This window comes from Alosa sapidissima, chromosome 1 (assembly GCF_018492685.1).
Source record: "Alosa sapidissima isolate fAloSap1 chromosome 1, fAloSap1.pri, whole genome shotgun sequence".
In the NCBI taxonomy this organism is placed as follows: Eukaryota; Metazoa; Chordata; class Actinopteri; order Clupeiformes; family Clupeidae; genus Alosa; species Alosa sapidissima.
The window spans coordinates 2038319-2058318 of NC_055957.1; the positions used below are offsets into that span (position 1 = coordinate 2038319).

At 46.1% G+C, this 20000-nt stretch overlaps 1 protein-coding gene across 7 annotated transcripts in view; it reads left to right on the forward strand.

The window, feature by feature from the left end:
- The window catches only part of klc1a (kinesin light chain 1a), a 44397-nt gene that overhangs the window by 8309 nt on the left and 16088 nt on the right, over positions 1-20000 (forward strand). For 6 of the 7 annotated variants that reach the window (XR_006030696.1, XM_042085667.1, XM_042085683.1 and 3 more), the window contains exons 2-10: positions 1374-1656; positions 3040-3270; positions 3406-3481; positions 5507-5741; positions 10763-10850; positions 14037-14138; positions 15724-15897; positions 16381-16480; positions 17310-17362. Coding sequence is in view for 5 of the 7 variants with exons in the window: in XM_042085667.1 (XP_041941601.1) it covers positions 1375-1656; positions 3040-3270; positions 3406-3481; positions 5507-5741; positions 10763-10850; positions 14037-14138; positions 15724-15897; positions 16381-16480; positions 17310-17362 (1341 nt within the window). In the remaining 2 variants the exon portion in view is untranslated. Of the gene's footprint in view, positions 1-1373; positions 1657-3039; positions 3271-3405; positions 3482-5506; positions 5742-10762; positions 10851-13433; positions 13463-14036; positions 14139-15723; positions 15898-16380; positions 16481-17309; positions 17363-20000 lie in introns of those variants that run through there. The other variant, XR_006030699.1, reaches the window with a different exon arrangement.

Here is a 20000-nt window from a genome sequence, read left to right on the forward strand (position 1 = left end):
TGACACCCCTAGTATGCAGGTATGTGGTGTAGTATGCAGGTATGTGGTGTAGTATGCAGGTATGTGGTGTAGTATGCAGGTATGAGGTGTAGTATGCAGGTATGAGGTGTAGTATGCAGGTGTAGTATGCAGGTATGTGGTGTAGTATGCAGGTATGAGGTGTAGTATGCAGGTATGAGGTGTAGTATGCAGGTGTAGTATGCAGGTGTAGTATGCAGGTGTAGTATGCAGGTATGTGGTGTAGTATGCAGGTGTAGTATGCAGGTATGAGGTGTAGTATGCAGGTGTAGTATGCAGGTATGTGGTGTAGTATGCAGGTATGAGGTGTAGTATGCAGGTATGAGGTGTAGTATGCAGGTGTAGTATGCAGGTGTAGTATGCAGGTGTAGTATGCAGGTATGTGGTGTAGTATGCAGGTGTAGTATGCAGGTATGAGGTGTAGTATGCAGGTGTAGTATGCAGGTATGTGGTGTGGTATGCAGGTGTAGTATGCAGGTATGTGGTGTGGTATGCAGGTGTAGTTAGCAGGTGTAGTATGCAGGTATGCAGGTGTAGTATGCAGGTATGAGGTGTAGTATGCAGGTGTAGTATGCAGGTGTCGTATGCAGGTATGAGGTGTAGTATGCAGGTATGAGGTGTAGTATGCAGGTGTAGTATGCAGGTGTAGTATGCAGGTGTAGTATGAGGTGTAGTATGCAGGTGTGGTATGCAGGTGTAGTATGCAGGTGTAGTATGCAGGTATGAGGTGTAGTATGCAGGTGTAGTATGCAGGTGTAGTATGCAGGTATGGTATGCAGGTATGTGGTGTACTATGCAGGTATGTGGTGTAGTATGCAGGTATGCAGGTGTAAAATGCAGGTGTAGTATGTAGGTATGAGGTGTACTATGTACAGCACGTTGAGGTGGAGGTTCTGAGCAGCTTTAATGTGCACATGACCACAGCCTCCTGTAACCCTAATCCTCTTACATATGTCTGCGAAGTGTGTGTGTGTGTGTGCGCTTGGGAATGGGCCTTACTGATGTAAGCTTCTACTCTGGAATCCATATCAGTGTTTGTGAGAAGGTGTGTGTGTACTGTATGAAGTCTGTGTCATGTGTGAGTTCTGCACTGTGTGTGTTTGTGTGTGTGTGTGAGAGATTTCTGCACTGTGTGTGTGTGTGTGTGTGTGTGTGTGTGTGTGTGTGTGTTCTGTAATGTCTGATGGTCACGCTCTAGCCGGAAAGAACACATCAGGAGGTTTTATAGGTTAACACTTTCTCTCACACACACACCATCTGCCACACACACACACTCACTCACTCACTCTAATACACACTTCCACAGACTGTCTCCACACACACTCCCACTAAGGTGCGTCCTCTTCTCTGTGCAGGATGCGTGAGGACATGTCGAGTGCGGTGTGTGTGTCGGAGGGTGCGGAGGTGTGTGTGGGCGCCGGTGAGGTGTGTGTGGCGCAGGAGGAGCTGGTGGCTCGGACGCGGGAGGTGGTGCAGGGGCTGGAGGCGCTGCGAGCCGAACACCAGGCCATCCTGGAGGGACTCGTCGGAACCATCGAGTGCCTCAAACACACGCCAGAGGCCCGCGCCGGACACGACAAGAGCTCCATCATCCACCGCTCCCTTGACATGCTGGAGCTCGGACTCAGCGAAGCACAGGTGAGACTTCTGGAGACAGGGAAGAGAGGGATGGAGGGATGGAGGGAGAAGGAGGGATGGAGAGAAGGAGGGATGGAGGGAGGGAGAGAAGGAGGGATGGAGGATGGACCGAGGGAGGGAGGGATGGAGAGAAGGAGGGATGTAGGGAGGGAGGAAGAGAGAGAGGGATGGATGGAGGGAGAGAGAGAAGTATAGAGGAAAGATGGAGGGAGAGAGGTACCAGTGGAAATGATGGATTTTGGACTGAAAGAAGTAGAGGTTCTCTGGGGAGATAGATGTTTGAGAGAGAACGTTACGGAGATGACAGATCTGTTTATGACTGAGAGGGAACGTTACAGAGATGACAGATCTGTTTATGACTGAGAGGGAACGTTACAGAGATGACAGATCTGTTTATGACTGAGAGGGAACGTTACGGAGATGACCGATCTGTTTATGACTGAGAGGGAACGTTACGGAGATGACAGATCTGTTTATGACTGAGAGGGAACGTTACGGAGATGACCGATCTGTTTATGACTGAGAGGGAACGTTACGGAGATGACCGATCTGTTTATGACTGAGAGGGAACGTTACAGAGATGACCTCTGTCAGTGTTCGAGAGGAAAAGTCTGTCCGTGACAAAAAGACAGGAGGGAGTAGAAGACGAGGTCAGCTGTAAACTGAAGAAGAAGCCATGTCTTTATGCCTCACTGTTTGCGTGCTATATTAGCACATTAGCACATATGCATAACCCCCCCCTCCATGCCACAGCCGAACTGTGGCCACACTTATACATTTTCTTAAATAGTTAAATATATAGATATATAGACTTTACTTTATTTCTGCATTGTTGCACTGTTGACTTACTCATTTGCACTATCACCATGACAACTATCACCATTGCACTACCACCATGACGCTCATTCACACAGAGCACCTTAGAGCACCTTACCATACCTTACTATGCACAGAGAATCACAGGCTCAGTCCCTGCCTCAGTCATTGCAAGCGCCTCTGATTTATTAATCACCACTATGTGGATACTGTTTTTAGAATTGATTTAGATGTTAGTTGGTATAATGTTAGTGTTAGTTAGTATAATTTGTAATTTTGTTATTTGTATTCTAGTATATTTTTATATATTGTATTAAGTGTTAGTATAATTTGTATTTTAGTATATTTAGCATATTCTTCATCTTCTACTGTCCTTACTGCTTAGTTGTGTTTTTATATTATATACTTTAATTACTCTTTCTGCTGTTAAAGAATGTGTTTGTGTTGTATGTATGCTGCTGAGACCTTGAATTTTCCCTGGGGATCAATAAAGTATCTATCTATCTATCTATCTATCTATCTATGGGATTGCTCACTGTGTGTGTGTGTGTGTGTGTGTGTGCGCAGGTGATGCTGGCTCTGTCGGGTCACCTGAGCGCGGTGGAGGCGGAGAAGCAGAAGCTGCGGGCGCAGGTGCGTCGTCTGTGCCAGGAGAACCAGTGGCTGCGGGACGAGCTGGCCAACACGCAGCAGAAGCTGCAGAAGAGCGAGCAGAACGTGGCCCAGCTGGACGAGGAGAAGAAGCATCTCGAGTTCATGAACCAGCTCAAGAAATACGACCAGGACCTCAGCCCCACGGTATGCATGCACGCACACACACGCACGCACGCACGCACGCACTCACTCACTCACTCACTCACTCACTCACTCACTGAACTGAAGTTAAGATTGGCAGAAGCAAATGTACTGTATTTGTACCCCCCTCTCTTTCAGGATGACAAAGACTCGGACTCGGGTAGGGAGACTCTGGATGACCTGTTTCCTGATGACCAGGACGAGCCTGGACCCAGTAAGTCTCTTTGCTAACACTATGCTACACTAATCATACACTATACCCGCCAGTAAGTCTCTTTGCTAACACTATGCTAACGCTAACACTATCCTAACACTAAGCTACACTAATCATACATTATACCTGGCAATAAGTCTCTTTGCTAACACTATGCTACATTAATCATACACTATACCCGGCAGTAAGTCTCTTTGCTAACACTAACACTATGCTACATTAATCATACACTATACCCAGCTAACGCTAACACTATGCTACATTAATCATACACTATACCCAACAGGAAGTCTCTTTGCTAACACTAACACTATGCTACATTAATCATACACTATACCTGGTTAACGCTAACACTATGCTACATTAATCATACACTATACCCGACAGTAGATCTCTTTGCTAACATTAATCATACTACACCCATCAGTAAGTCTTTCTGCGAACTGCTAACACTAACGTTATAGTACACTCGGCAGGAAGTCATTCTGCTATTAACGTTATACCATACTGGCAGTATGTCTCTCTGCTAATGCTAATAGTGCCTTCATGCTGGCAGTGTGTCTCTCTGCTAATGCTAATAGTGCCTTCATGCTGGCAGTATGTCTCTCTGCTAATGCTAATAGCAGTATGTCTCTCTGCTAATGCTAATAGTGGCTAATGCTAATAGTGCCTTCATGCTGGCCGTAAACTCAGAGGACCCAAGGGAGGCCACCGTGGTTGGAGAATTTGATAGTGACGTCAAGTCAGGTACCTCGGGGCACAAGACTTCCGCACGAGTCAATGAGCAAAAAATCCGACCCAACTTTGCGTTCAAGTAATTTTTCCTCTGTCGGAGGTCAGAATTTCCAAAGATCCGATGAGGTATGACGGCGCTATAAGTGTTAATTGTTATTAATACTAACACAAAGCTTAACCCATCAGTTAGGTTGGCTGCTAATGCTAACACAATGCTACACCCTGCAGTAAGGTTTGCTGCTAAGGTTAGCGTAATGCTTCACCAGTAAGGCTCGCTGTTAATGTTAGCGCAATGCTACACCAAGCAGTAAGGTTTGCTGCTAAGGTTAGCGCAATGCTTCACCAGTAAGGCTCGCTGTTAATGTTAGCGCAATGCTACACCCAGCAGTAAGGATTGCTGCTAATGTTGATGCAGTGCTACACGCAGCAGTAAGGATCACTGCTAATGTTGATGCAATGCTACACCCAGCAGTAAGGCTCGCTGCTAATGTTGATGCAATGCTACACCTAGCAGTAAGGCTCGCTACTGCTGTTAGCACATTGTTAGTGACACCCAGCAGCAATGGCACATGCCATTTGTCTCCTAAGCGACTTGGAACTCTGAGTGATGTCATGTCCATGTCATGTTAATGACGTGCTACCGTTTGTTAACAATTGGCTGCAAGATGTAGCAATGCTAGTTTGTAGGATTGCACAGTGTTTTGCACAAACAAATGACATAGCGACAGATGGAGGTTTGACACTATTGTTTCTACGACTAATTTAATGTGACACAAATCTGACAGAACTGCTAATAAACAAAGAATATATACGGCTCTCATTTTCTGTTAATGGGCGCATCCATCTTGGCAATTAACTTCAGAGGGCGTTCCCTGGACGTTCCTTTTGTAACTTCCTGTTGAAAACAGCTCGGTGACCGACTCGGACAGACAAATGGAACGCAAGATAAGGCTCGCAGCTAATGTTAGTGCAATGCTACACCCAGCAGTAAGGCTCACTGCTAATGCTAACACAATGCTACACCCAGTAAGGCTCACTGCTAATGCTAACACAATGCTACACCCAACAGTAAGGCTCACTGCTGATGCTAACACAATGCTACACCCAGCAGTAAGGCTCACTGCTGATGCTAACACAATGCTACACCCAGGTACACCAGTGAGGCAGGTGAATCTTGGAATTATGATTGCATAGCGTGTTACATCCTGCTCACTATCTGTCTGCCACTCTCACTCTCCCTCTCTCTCTCCCTCTCTCTCCCCCCCTCTCTCCCCCCCTCCCTCCTTCCAGTCCAGCCCCCCCACAGTAGCAGCAGTGCGGCAGCGGTGGCGGCTCAGCAGGGGGGCTACGAGATCCCGGCGCGTCTGCGCACGCTGCACAACCTGGTGATACAGTACGCGTCGCAGGGTCGCTACGAGGTGGCCGTCCCGCTCTGCAAGCAGGCGCTCGAGGACCTGGAGAAGACGTCCGGCCACGACCACCCCGACGTGGCCACCATGCTCAACATCCTGGCTCTCGTCTACAGGTACGCCGCGCACGCACGCACACACACACACACACACACACACACGCACCATGCTCAACATCCTGGCTCTCGTCTACAGTGGGTCCCCGTTAAGTTTGGACGGGTTCCTTCATGAATCACGCACCCCATTTTCTCAGCAGAAATGGCACAAACTGCAGTTGACACAAACAACCACAAGGTGTCACTTGGGTGCCACTACTATTTTTGATGCGACTGACTTACTGCTTCCATGACGCAGTGGGGGCACGGGAACTTAAATTGATCACGGTAGTTTAAGCTTACACTTGACAAAACATTCTAATATGAAAATGTAGATGCAATTGTTGTAAAATGGTGCAGCTCCTTTAAGAAAGCATCGTGTGCAGGGATGGAGAGAGAGAAAGCGAGAGGGGATAGGCCTACAGTATGTGTGTTAGAACTTAGCGTGTGGAAAAAGTACGTGCTGTTGAGACTGGAGCGAGTCATATTCAAAATAATGCAAAAAAAAGCAATTATCCTCATTCATTGCAACCAAAGCATGCCTGCTTGCCGACGTTCAAACGAAAAATATATCAAAGCACCTTTTGCGTTTGAATGTAGCACGAAAAAATGTTTAAACAGCTGGACAAATGATTTAGCTAATTGATTATATAACCTGTACACCAGCAATTGTTGAACATTTACCTGTACAAGTACATTGACAGTAGCCCAGCCTAACAGCATGTTGTAGGCCTACTGTAGAAATTTCACTTAAATTGCAACCGCAACATGCCTGCTTGCCAACGTTCAAACGACAACGAAAAAGATAATAAAACAACAGTCTGAATGACACTGAGTTTTTAGACACTGAGTTTTTGTAGTTAAGAAATATTTTCGTATAAAAAAATGGTCATTCTTCAATCTCCTTCACTGACGCCTATGGAAAAGGCTTAACGTCCCAAAACAACGATCAATGATCATCAAATTTCTCTCTCACATTGCTCCTCATAACCATCTATAAAAAAGTGTTTTTTCTTTTCTTTTTGAGCACATCCGAATCCCAGGACATAACGCACTGGACCTTATAATAGGCTCGAGATATAATTCCAAAGGGGGCAGATAGGGGCCACTGCACTTAAAACTTAAAAAGATGAAGCTTTCCGAACTTTGAAATTGCGATCAGTGACTGGCATCGGGTGAACGAAGCTTTTCGAAGTTGAACAGGCTATTAAAAACTATTTGCGCACCTCCATGTCACAGGAGAGACTGGGCTCTCCCTTCTATGAAAAAGACGTTATGCTACCTGCAAACTGGCCTATGATTTCATTGCTGAGTTTGCGGCAAAGCAAGAAAATGTTTTTTTTTCCTGAGTCAGGATATGGCGAGTCAGTGTCATTTATTTGTCCAATGTTAGCCTATACATACAGACCAGTACATCTTATCAATAGTTTGAATGTCGTGTGTGTTTCTGCTTGTTGACAAATACCGTTCAGCACAATGATTCATGCCCAATTAATTCCCCCTGTTAAAGTGTTCGCCTTTGTTACACTATTTGGTTTCGTGATGTAGCCTATGATAAACACCATATGGCCAAATATGTGACTCAGCTAATGTTATAGGCTATACAATTGAATTTCCCCTCTTAAAGGCAAGCTGGTGTAGCTTATTAGACTAGGCTACTATTAAAATACACCGACGGTAGCCTTGGCTATGTGTAAAGTAAGCTATCAGCGAGGAAAAAGTTAAAATACGCGATAAACCCGGGAAAAGTTGACAGGTTTGTTTCGGTCCCGGTGATTATTTGTGAAATTGTGCAAACGACAGCCTTTTCAAGGCATTTCAAGGAAGGAGTCGTAGCATGCAAGCTCCCAAATTGACCCAGTAGCCTAAGGCATCAATAAATTGTTGGGACTGGGGAGGGTCATGCGTTTTTTCTCAATCACTTTGGAGGGTCATAGAAAAAATTCTTGCTGGCGAGGGAGGGTCACGTCTTTTTTGACTAACGCTCCCAAAACTCCTCCGGTAGCCCCTTAATTAAATAAATAACGAACAGTCCCTAATTGATTAATAGCCTAGGCCTACACCAGCAATTGTTGAACATTGACCTGTACAGCACATTGACAGTAGCCCAGCCTAACAAGCAAATGTTGCAAAATACATCAAAAGACGCAATTAATCAGAAATAATGTAATCTGCATCCTTTATTTAACAAACTGCAAGCAACAAGAGCATTGAGTTCGCTGTAAGGCCAAACCCAAGAGCAAAGCCTATCTGTTAAGGCAGTCGATAGGCTATATAACGAGCTGTGTGCCTGGAAAGACGATAGATGACGGCTCTGGTCATCCCATACCCTCCCCCACTTCCTGTAGCCTACCATTATGAAGGCCTGTAGCCTAAAACGACTCGTTGCCGTTTTGTGACATTAAGCTTTTTCACGTTAAGCCCCCCTCCCCCACCCCCTTCTTTCACAAGCAGTGGGGGAGCGCGGGGCACAAAGTAACACTTTTTGGTAGACAAAGGAGGGTTCTCCGCGCTTCTGTCGTTTGGCCACAATCCGTTGCAACCAGGCCAGGACAGATATTTTAGAGAGGAGAGACGCCGGTGCAGCTCAGATGTCTTCTTAATTTTCTTTATTCTTTAGTAAAAGGTGCAGAACATTATTAAACTTTGACTAACATTTCGATGTGTCGATGTTTTTGACTAAGTTTAATAATGTTCTGCACCTTTTACTAAAGAATAAAGAAAATTAAGAAGACATCTGAGCTGCACCGGCGTCTCCTTCTCTAACACTTTTTGGCTTTGGCTAAATATTTCTAAAATCATTTGAGTTTCACTAGTCACATGTTTTAACAAGCAACACTTGTTATTGAACTAATAACAGACGTGTGTCGAAAATTGACTTTATTTTCCATACGGAGAAATAACATATGCAGAGTCTAACCAAGGTCAATCTTGCCAAAAAAGCCCTCAAACCTGAAAACACATGAGGCAAAAGTGCAAAACATCACAAAACTAACTAAACTAACACGCGCATATTTTTGTATTGCAATCATTGTAGCCTACTGTTGTAACAGCGCGTAACAGTCGTTTTACTCCCCGGATGCGCTCATTATAAAGAACGTTTAACGTGTCCCAAAAACAGCTATCAATTAATCACCAAACGTCTTATAAACAAGTATTGCCAGGAGCAACACCTTGCAAAAAATGATAACAATAGGCCTTTATATGGCTCTGCTCCTGTCTAGATTCAAACTCAGAACTGCCTGAAAGTTGCAGACCTGTTCTGGAAATACGTGCATTAACCCAGTGTTTCTCAAAGTGTGGTCCGGGGACCACTGGTGGTCCGCAAGCTATCCCTATAAGTGTTCCGCGAGCAGACGTGGTAAAATATGATATAGATGAGTTGTTTGCAATATTGAACCAACTTGTATGTAAATCCAAACAGTTCTGCAACACTGTCTATGTAAGATATGCCAGTTTAAATCATATGAATCCTCTGACACAATAAGCAAAGTGAAAATACAATAAGCAAGGTGGTTCAGCAGGCCTATTGTGCTGATATACTGTTGAAGTAGGTCTAATCTATTTTTTTTTTAGCTAGGTGGTCCATGCATTTTTTATTGGTTAAGTGGTCCTCCATCTGAAAAAGTTTGAGAAACACTGCATTAACCCACTCGACCGTCAGACAACGCTATCTGCTTCGAGTAGGCCTATTGTGTAGGACTGTAGCCTACACTGGTTACTCGTTTCGTTTTTCTTTGTCATATGAATGCTGTCATTTTGTTAACATTACTGTTAAGGAGATGCTGTAGGCAAAGTCTATATTTCAACCTCGTTAGTGTAGTAAAAAAAATCAGAACTATTGATAAGGTTTCTGGGCAGCATATTTATGTTCTGTTAGCAAGCGAACTTCTCATGACTACCGACAAAGTAGCCTACTGCCAGCTGACGAAGCTCTCATTTTAAAACATTACTGAGAGACAGACACTGTACAATCAAGAAATCTTGCCACTGAATCCAAAACTATGTTTAACATTATGTACAAGGCTTAGGCTACAGTGGACTAGCATGTTGCAGGGGCTGCTAAAAACCATTCGTGAATGAAGTGTCAATTTTTAACTGGGACCCACTGTACAGGTACGCCACGCACGCACGCACACACACACACACACACACACACACACACACACACACACACACACACCATGCTCAACATCCTGGCTCTCGTCTACAGGTACGCCACGCACACACGCACGCACACACACACACACACACACACACACACACACCATGCTCAACATCCTGGCTCTCGTCTACACGCACGCACGCACGCACGCACCATGCTCAACATCCTCGCCCTCGTCTACAGGTACGCCACGCGCACACACACACACACACACACACACGCACCCTGCTGAACATCCTCGCCCTCGTCTACAGACACGCACGCATGCACGCACGCACGCACGCACACGCACCATGCTCAAGATAGAGAGAGCCCCACACACAGCAGCACCATTACATAGTGCTAATATGCTAATGTGCTGCAGCTGCCTACAAACACAGTGTGTGCATTTGGGTGTCTACCGCAGAATAATCAGTACAAAGTGTGTGTGTGTGTGTGTGTGTGTGTACGGTCTATTGTGAGCCCTCTACAACAGGCAGCATTGTGATCCTGCTAGAGACAGCTGAGGGTCAGAGTCAGTGACAGGCTCTCAAACTGCTGACCCTCACTGTGTGTGTGTGTTCAACCTGACCCTCACTGTGTGTGTGTGTGTGTTCAACCTGACCCTCGCTGTGTGTGATAATGTGTGTGTGTGTTCAACCTGACCCTTGCTGTGTGTGTGTGTGTAAATATATTTACCTTCGTATATGTGTTTTTCAGAGTGGTTCATTAATGAAAAGCAAAACAAATGAGCTTAACCATAAGGTGCTTATGGGGACCCTGGTAGTTTGGGGCCAAAGACAATTGGCAGTGTTTGCTTAAAGGTGAAGCCTGCCTCTGTGGTGTGTGCGTGCGTGCGTGTGTGTGTGTGTGTGTGTGTGTGTGTGCGTCCCCATAGGGATCAGAACAAGTACAAAGAGGCAGCAAACCTGCTGAACGACGCCCTGGCTATCAGAGAGAAGACGCTGGGCAGGGATCATCCAGCGGTGAGTGTGTGAGTGTCTGTGTGTGTGTGTGTCTGTGTGTGTCTGTGTGAGTGTGTGTGTGTGTGTGTCTGTGCGTGTGTGTGTGTGTGTGTCTGTGCGAGTGTGTGTCTGTGTGTGTGTGTGTCTGTGTGTGTGTCTGTGTGTGTGTCTGTGTGTGTGTCTGTGTGTGTGTCTGTGCGTGTGTGTGTGCGTGTGTGTGTGTCTGTGTGAGTGTGTCTGTGAGTGTGTGTGTGTGAGTGTGTGTGGGTGTGTGAGTGTGAGTGTCTGTGTGTGAGTGTGTGTGTGTCTGTGTGTGAGTGTGTGTTGTTGAGGGAGAATGTGTTAACCTCTAACACACCAGTGTGCGATTGAGAGCCGGATGTACAAAGAGCGAGTTTTTCTATGCGCAGAAAGCCAACGCTGTGCTTTGCCATACTGCGTGGAATTTACTAAGCTGTCACTTCATTACGTAAACAGCGCTCATCCCCGTCCGGCGCCGCCCCCTTTACAACGCTAATTGCCCACAGCTGTCAACGAGCAGCGACATACAGAGTAGGCGTAGTAGTTCTACTAATCTACTTAAAAATACTTGAACTATTTACTGCACGTAGACTAGGGCTATGACTTAACTAGTCCAGCAGATTGGGACTAGGGCTATGACCTAATACTCTAGTCCAGCAGATTGGGACTAGGGCTATGACCTAATACTCTAGTCCAGCAGATTGGGACTAGGGCTATGACCTAATACTCTAGTCCAGCAGATTGGGACTAGGGCTATGACTTAACTAGTCTAGTCCAGCAGATTGGGACTAGGGCTATGACTTAATACTCTAGTCCAGCAGATTGGGACTAGGGCTATGACTTAACTAGTCTAGTCCAGCAGATTGGGACTAGGGCTATGACTTAACTAGTCCAGCAGATTGGGACTAGGGCTATGACCTAATACTCTAGTCCAGCAGATTGGGACTAGGGCTATGACCTAATACTCTAGTCCAGCAGATTGGGACTAGGGCTATGACTTAATCCTCTAGTCCAGCAGATTGGGACTAGGGCTATGACTTAACTAGTCTAGTCCAGCAGATTGGGACTAGGGCTATGACTTAATCCTCTAGTCCAGCAGATTGGGACTAGGGCTATGACTTAACTAGTCTAGTCCAGCAGATTGGGACTAGGGCTATGACTTAACTAGTCTAGTCCAGCAGATTGGGACGTGGATGCTGTGAAAGTGAAAATACGATATTAGAAAGCAAACACGCTTTTGGTACAATGATAGAAACCGATGCTCTGAATTAAGTTTCTCTATTTGATGCATTTAACCGCTTTCAACAGGCGCAAGTTTTTCACCACAAAACAGACGTGCTGTTTTTTTATACATATGGCAGAATATCAATCAATCACTATTAGCACTTCTGCTCCCCTGTGTCTGCACGATACTTCCACTTTCCCCCTGACCCTCCTATGAATGCATATGCATGACACGCAAAAGTGCAAATAGACATTTGCAGCTCCCGCGACAGGCAGTCTGTGCTTTTTCCTCAGTGTGGCCTGTTTGTACAGACCTCGCCGTGTTTTTATGTGCACGTTGCGAATCAAATAAGTATAAGAATATACTCTTTTAATCCCGTGAGGGAAATTTGGTCTCAGTGAGGTGAAGTACACACTAATCCCGGCGCAGTGAGCTGCCTGCAACAACAGCGGCGCTCGGGGAGCAGTGAGGGGTTAGGTGCCTTGCTCAAGGGCACTTCAGCCGTGCCTACTGGTCGGGGTTCGAACCGGCAACCCTCCGGTTACAAGTCCGAAGCGCTAACCAGTAGGCCACGGCTGCCCCACAAATACGCCTCAGTGTTTCCCACAGAATTGGATTCAATTTGTGGCGGTAGCTGACTTGGACAACGGGGGGGGGGGGGGGGGTTATTAAGATCGCCTTGGTAGTGTATAGGTCTAATTGAGTGCCTGTCACTTTAAGACGTTTGAGGGAACCCTTGCAATTGTAACACAGTTGAAAGGCTGCTGATGTGTGGATGCAATTCATAACGTTTTCTACATAATTAAAATAAAGGTTCACATACTTCTCCTTGGGACAAGCACTTTTGAATTTTGGAAAACACTTCGTGAATATTTTGTTAAACACACATGCAGAGGAGGGGCAGCAGGCTACGAGAGAGAGCGGGGCGGGGCAAGGAAAGGCTGCGTGCGTAAAAAGCGCAGCTCAATGGCAATGCAAGGACTTGACCTTATATTTAATTTAAATTAAATTAAATTAAACATAGAATATTAATCTGTGGCGGCTGATTTTTATTTCGTGGCGCCCTGCCACAGATTAGTCAATGTATTGGAAACACTGCGCCTGAAGTGGGCGCAAAAACATTAGTACTGTACATCTGGCCCTGTGTGTGTTAACCTTTTATCAGACCAGTTAGAAGGTGTGTGTGTTTGTGTGTGTTTGCTCGTGTGTCTGTGTGTGCCGTTGAGGGAGAATGTTTTAACCTCTAACAGACCAGTGTGCGATTGAGAGTGATTGTGTTAACCTCTTATCAGACCAATTAGAAGGTGTGTGTGTGTGTGTGTGTTAACCTCTAATAGACCAGTGTCTTCACTCTATAGGTTCTGCATCCAGACAGAACGTTGGAGAGGTCAGCTGTTCCATCCTAAAATCTCCTCCCATCTTTTTCCTCTATCTCTGTCTCACTCACTCACTCACTCACTCACTCACTCACTCACACTCACTCACTCACTCTCTCTCTCTCTCTCTCTCTCTCTCTTCCTCTCTCTCTCTCTCTCTCTCTCTCTCTCTCTCTCTCTCTTCTCTCTCTCTCTCTCTCTCTCTCTCTCTCTCTCTCTCTCTCTCTCTCTCTCTTCCTCTCTCACGCTCTCTCACTCTCTCTCTGAGCACCCTTTTACCAACTCTTCACATTGAGAATCTGTCAATCACACATTCAACAGTCACAGCTTGTTGGGTGCGATGGTGCTAATTGATCAGAGATGACTGCTCATCACTTCCTGTGTGCAGTGATGACTTCCTGTTGTAATCGGGGTGTGATCAGTGCGGCCACTCCTCACGTGATTAGAGAGTGCTGCCGTCAGTGCTGTCCTTCCATTATTCAACTGATCTTCTCCATCTGTGTGTGTGTCTGTGTGCGCGCGTGCGTGTGTGTGTGTCTATGTGCGCGCGTGTGTGTGTGTGTGTGTGTGTGTGTGTGTGTGTAGGTGGCGGCTACACTGAATAACTTGGCAGTCCTCTATGGGAAGAGAGGGAAGTACAAGGAGGCGGAGCCACTGTGCAAACGTGCACTGGAGATCAGAGAGAAGGTAGGCCACGCCCACAACAGTGCATTCTGGGTACAGCCACACCAGAGAATGTCTAATAAGGGGAGAACTGCCGCTCTCTGAAAACTTCCGGTTTCTGAACTGGTTGCAGTTCCTTCTGTGGTTCCACATGAGGGCGCTCGTCCACGAGTGCAGAATGCATGGAGGTCTATGGAGCTGTACCCCTCAAAATCCACTTTTCTCGGGATATAATTTTTTTTTAAGTAATTTGAATATTGTATTCGAAAGTGGAGGCAAAGAAAATACACTTGGTGGAGTATTATATATTTTTAAAGTCACTTAATTGTTCTAAAAAGCCTTTCAAACGTATCAATGACGTCATTCATTAGCACAATGCTAGCGTGTTATGGGCAACAACGACCCAACCTGTAAGAAATCAAAATTACTCGTTCATTCAACTTTTGACCTATAACCCATGTTGAAGTTATACAAACTACAATCAAATCTGAGATTTGTCAACGACAATCAGGTGAAGGAGACTAATTTAGCCGTCTAGCTCAGGGGTGGGCAAACTTTTTGGCTCAAGGGCCACATTGGGTTTTGAAAATTGGCTGGCGGGCCCCCCCCCCCCCCCCCCCACGACACACACATAAAAAAATAATTTTTTTATAGCCTATTGTTTTAAAATATGAATTGCTTAAAAATGCTGCTAATTTTATGCTGTTTAACAAATGTATAAATTGTGCACTGTGGCTTTAAGACAGTCGCTTTAATTCACGTTTATTTCTCAATGATCTTCTGCCTGCTCCGCTATGGCTAGTGCTGTACCTACGGCTGGGCCCTCTCACAGTTTTTAAATGGTCAGTAGTGGGAACTACTGTTGCCTTCATGATTTCCTTTTAAAAGTTTCTTATAAGAAGGAGATACCAATTATCAACAATCACAAGCCAGCTGGAACCTGCGGCTCTCTCTCCCTCTCGTGAGCAAACGCGTTCCCAATTAAATGGATTGCATAATGTTCACGTTAGATCTGCTGCAAAGGAGATAACTAAGAGTTAACTTAGTTTAACATGATAGTTTGCAGTAAAGCTAACCAACGTCGTCTCTATCGCAGGAAAAAAATAGCGAGCAGCCTGATAACCAAATGAAATGCTCGGCGGGCCGGATGAAAGTGCTTGGCGGGCCGGATCCGGCCCGCGGGCCGCAGTTTGCCCACCCCTGGTCTAGCTCCATTGACTCCCATTCATTCTGCACTCATGGCGATCGCCCCCAGTGGAAATCTGGTGGAACTGCAACCAAAATTCGGTACAATGGGACTTAATACGGAGTGGCCAGGCTCTCCGTAGACGGGCTCTGGCCACACCCACAACAGTGCATTCTGGGTACAGCCACACCCACCACAGTGCATTCTGGGTACAGCCACAGCAGTGCATTCTGGGTACAGCCACACCCACAACAGTGCATTCTGGGTACAGCTACACCTGCTGCAGGGAGTTCTGGGTAATGCTGGCTGGCTGTTGATGATTGTGGGCCAAAATAGTCTCATCCCTCTAGTACAGGGGTTCTTAAACTTTTGTCCTGTGTGTGTGTGTGCGCGTGCGCGTGTGCGTGCGCGTGTGTGTGCTAGGTGCTTGGTAAGGAGCATCCTGATGTGGCTAAGCAGCTGAACAACCTGGCGCTGCTGTGTCAGAATCAGGGCAAGTACGATGAGGTGGAGTACTACTACCAGCGTGCGCTCCACATCTACCAGACCCGCCTGGGCCCAGACGACCCCAACGTCGCCAAGACCAAGAACAACCTGGTGGGACACACACACGCACACACACGCACACACACACTAAACACACACACACACACACACACACACACACACACTAAACACACACGCTAAACACACGCGCACACACACACACACACACTAAACACACGCACACACACACACGCGCGCGCACACACACTAAACACACACACACTAAACACACACACACACACACTAAACGCACACACACACACGCACACACACACACGCACACACACACACACACTAAACGCACACGCATGCGCACACACGTGCACACACTAAATACACACTAAACACACACACACTAAACACACACACACACACACACACACACGCACACACACACGCTAAACATACTTCAGAACACACACTAGAATGTTTGTGTGTAACAAGTGTTTTGATTATTGAATGCCGGGCTCTTTGATGGAGACAAAAATATGATGACTCTCTCTCTCTCTCTCTCTCTCTCTCTCTCTCTCTCAGGCGTCGTGTTATCTGAAGCAGGGGAAGTTCAAGCAGGCAGAGACTCTTTATAAAGAGATTCTCACCAGAGCACATGAGCGAGAATTTGGCTCTGTGGACGGTAAGACAGATGCGCACACACACCCACACACCCCCACACCCACCCACGCACGCAGACACACATACGCACGCAGACACACACACGCACGCAGACACACACAAAACACAAGTAACACACACACACACACCCACACGCACGCAGACACACACACACACATGCACACACACACACACCCACACACCCACACGCACGCACGCACGCAGACACACACATGCACACACACACACACCCACACACCCACACGCACGCACGCACGCAGACACACACACGCACACACGCAGACGCAAGCACGCACGCAGACGCAAGCACGCACGCACGCGCACGCACGCACGCACACACACACACAGACACAGACACACACACGCACGCAGACGCAAGCACGCACGCAGACGCAAGCACGCACGCGCGCACACACACACACACACACACACACACACACACACACACACACACAGCGCACGCACACACACACACGCGCACGCACACACACACACACACACACACAGACACGCACACACGCACACACACACACACAGACACACACAGACAGACGCACGCACGCACGCACGCACGCACGCACGCACGCACGCACGCACGCGCACACACACACACACACACGCACACACACACACACACACGCACGCACACACACACACACAGACACACACCCACACACACACACTCTCTATCCTCATTACAGGTTGAAACTGTCAAGTTGCATGTGTCTTTTCTGCAACTTTGTTAATGTCTACTGTGCGCGTGCATGTGTGTGTGTCTGTCTGTGTCTGTGTGTGTGTGTGTGTGTGTGTGTGTGTGTGTGTGTGTGCAGATGAGAATAAGCCCATCTGGATGCATGCAGAAGAGAGAGAGGAGCAGAGTAAGGTGAGTGTTGGTCTCTGATGAAATGGGCACAACACGCATTGTGTGTGTTTTTTTATGCATGAATGTGTGTATAAGTGTGTATGTGAGTGTGTGTGTGTGTGGACATGTGTGTGCGGGCATGTGTGCGTGTGTGGGTGTATGTGTGTGTGTGCATGTGAGTGGGTGTGGGCGTGTGTGCGTGTGTGTGTGTGGGCGTGTGGGCGTGTGTGTGCGTGTGTGTGTGTGCATGTGAGTGGGTGTGGGCATGTGTGTGTGGGCATGTGCGGACATGTGTGTGTGTGGCAGGGCTCTACAGTGCGCCCATTTCACTCGCACATGTGAGTAAAAATGATGGCGTGCGAGTGCAAAAAAAATATTTAGGCGCACTGGTGCGAATGACTTCTAACCATGTCAATGTTTGTCTACAAAATACACCACAACATCGAGAAACATTACTGGTGCAAACCATAGAATCACGTCGCGAATGCAGCATAAAAACTACACCTCCCATGATCAACGTTAGCAGTTTCGCGTTGTGACTCGCTAGTAGTCGCTTCTATCAAATCCAAGAGCGCGCAGAAAAAGTGGAAAGTTAGACTAGCCAGCCAAGATGCAAAGATTGAAGAAATTAGTTCTTCTATCCACCGAATTCATTGGATATAGGAGGAACAGAATGAGATTCTGAGAATGCAGTGAGAGAAGGAAAGGTAACCTAACATGCCTTTTAGCCCAGTTGACGTATTGGCTGCAATATGCAAAATATAGCTGTAGCGAACCGGCACAAAAGTAGCCTCCCATAACACTCCCATTTTATTCAAAGGTAGAACGCTACTGACAACTCCAGGCTTCCACACATGCTTGTTTGTTTACACCGAATACACGCTGAAGTGCAAAACGAAAGTAGGTCTAACGTTTGCCTACTGCCCCCATCAATGCAGATATTTCAAATAAAAAATAAAAGTGTAATATATATATCCTTGATTAGCCCATGTTGGGTTTTGTGGAAAAGAAAATGGATTGCTTTAGTAGTAGTATTAGGCAGTATGCAGTCAGATAGGTCACCATGGGCATATTTGGATTAGCTACAGATGGATTCACAAATAAATAAATTAGCCTACATTTGGCAGGATACTTGATATACAGGCTAAATGCAAATATTGCAATGTATTATATTATTTTACATTAACAAAATGTAGGAAAATGGAACAGACTGGCATGTGTGTGTGTGTGGGTGTGGGTGTGGGGGCACGTGTGTGTGGGCATGTGAGTGGGTGTGTGTGCATGTGTATGTGGGCATGTGTGTGTGTGGGCATGTGTGCGTGTGTGTGGGCATGTGTGCATGTGTGTGGGTGTGGGCGTGTGTGTGTGTGTGTGGGCATGTGTGCGTGTGTGTGGGCATGTGTGCGTGTGTGTGTGGCCGTGTGTGGGCATGTGTGTGTGTGTGGGCATGTGTGTGTGTGTGTATGTGTGTGGGCGTGTGTGTGTGTGTGGACATGTGTGCATGTGTATGTGGACGTGTGTGTGTGTGGGCATGTGTGTTTGTGTGGGCATGTGTGTGTGTGGGCATGTGTGTGTGGGGGCATGTATGTGTGTGTGGACATATGTGTGTGTGTGTGTGGGCATGCGTGTGTGTGTGTGGCCGTGTGTGTGTGTGGGAGTGTGTGTGTGTGGGCATGTGTGTGTGTGGTAGGGGTGTGAATCTCTCATGTAAAAGACGATACGTTTCACATCTAGATACATGGACACGATTCGATACAAGAAAAGATACATGTTCATAAAAAACGATTCAGTACGATTCGATGCGATACGATTCGATGCAATTCGATGCAGTTGAAGAATGGAAAGCATTCTGAAAGATTTTTTTATCATTTGCTTAAGGTGCACATTAATTTTATATTATCAATTATCATGGTCATGTCAATTAGGCAAAAACAAATGTGTGAATATGATTATCTAAACTGAGGTTTGTATCATATACTGTATTGAAATGAAAAAAGAATAGTCTACATTTCAGTCAAACACAACAACCAAATACATTTTTATAGACTTTATAGATTTATAGAGTTATATCTGATTGTTTTCAAGGAGCTGTAGCCTATTAAAATAAAACAGTGCTTAACACAATCTTGGCCTTTTCTCATATAGCCTAGATTACAAGAATAAAATAGGCCTACATAGCAATGAACTGGGCCTATTTTGTTCCAAGTCTGAGTGAAAATGAACAAAATAATAATAATTTGTGCATCGTTTTAGCAGCAAGGGCCAAATTATTCTTGAACATTAAGGAAATCCCTTCATCAAACGTAAGGCTACTCTACAGACTATCATTGCCGTTTAGGAATGCTACAGTAAGTGTTTAATTTCGCGCTTGATTTTGGTCAAACAAACGACCGATTGTGAGTTATCATGTGCTTAAGTTGCAGTAGATGTATGGGTAAAGAAGTCCTTTGACAACTTTGGGCAATGAATGTAGCCCAAAACGAACTGCATTACCCACAATTCCGTGCCACGTGTAGTTTCAAAACCGGAAATGGGATGAACGCGCTGCTTGCAACGTAAATGAGAGTCTGAGCGAGCAGAAAAGGTTGTGAACCAATTCGTAACAAGTAAATCGATATAACGACCGGTTCATTTCAGTTTTATTCCGATACAGGGCTTC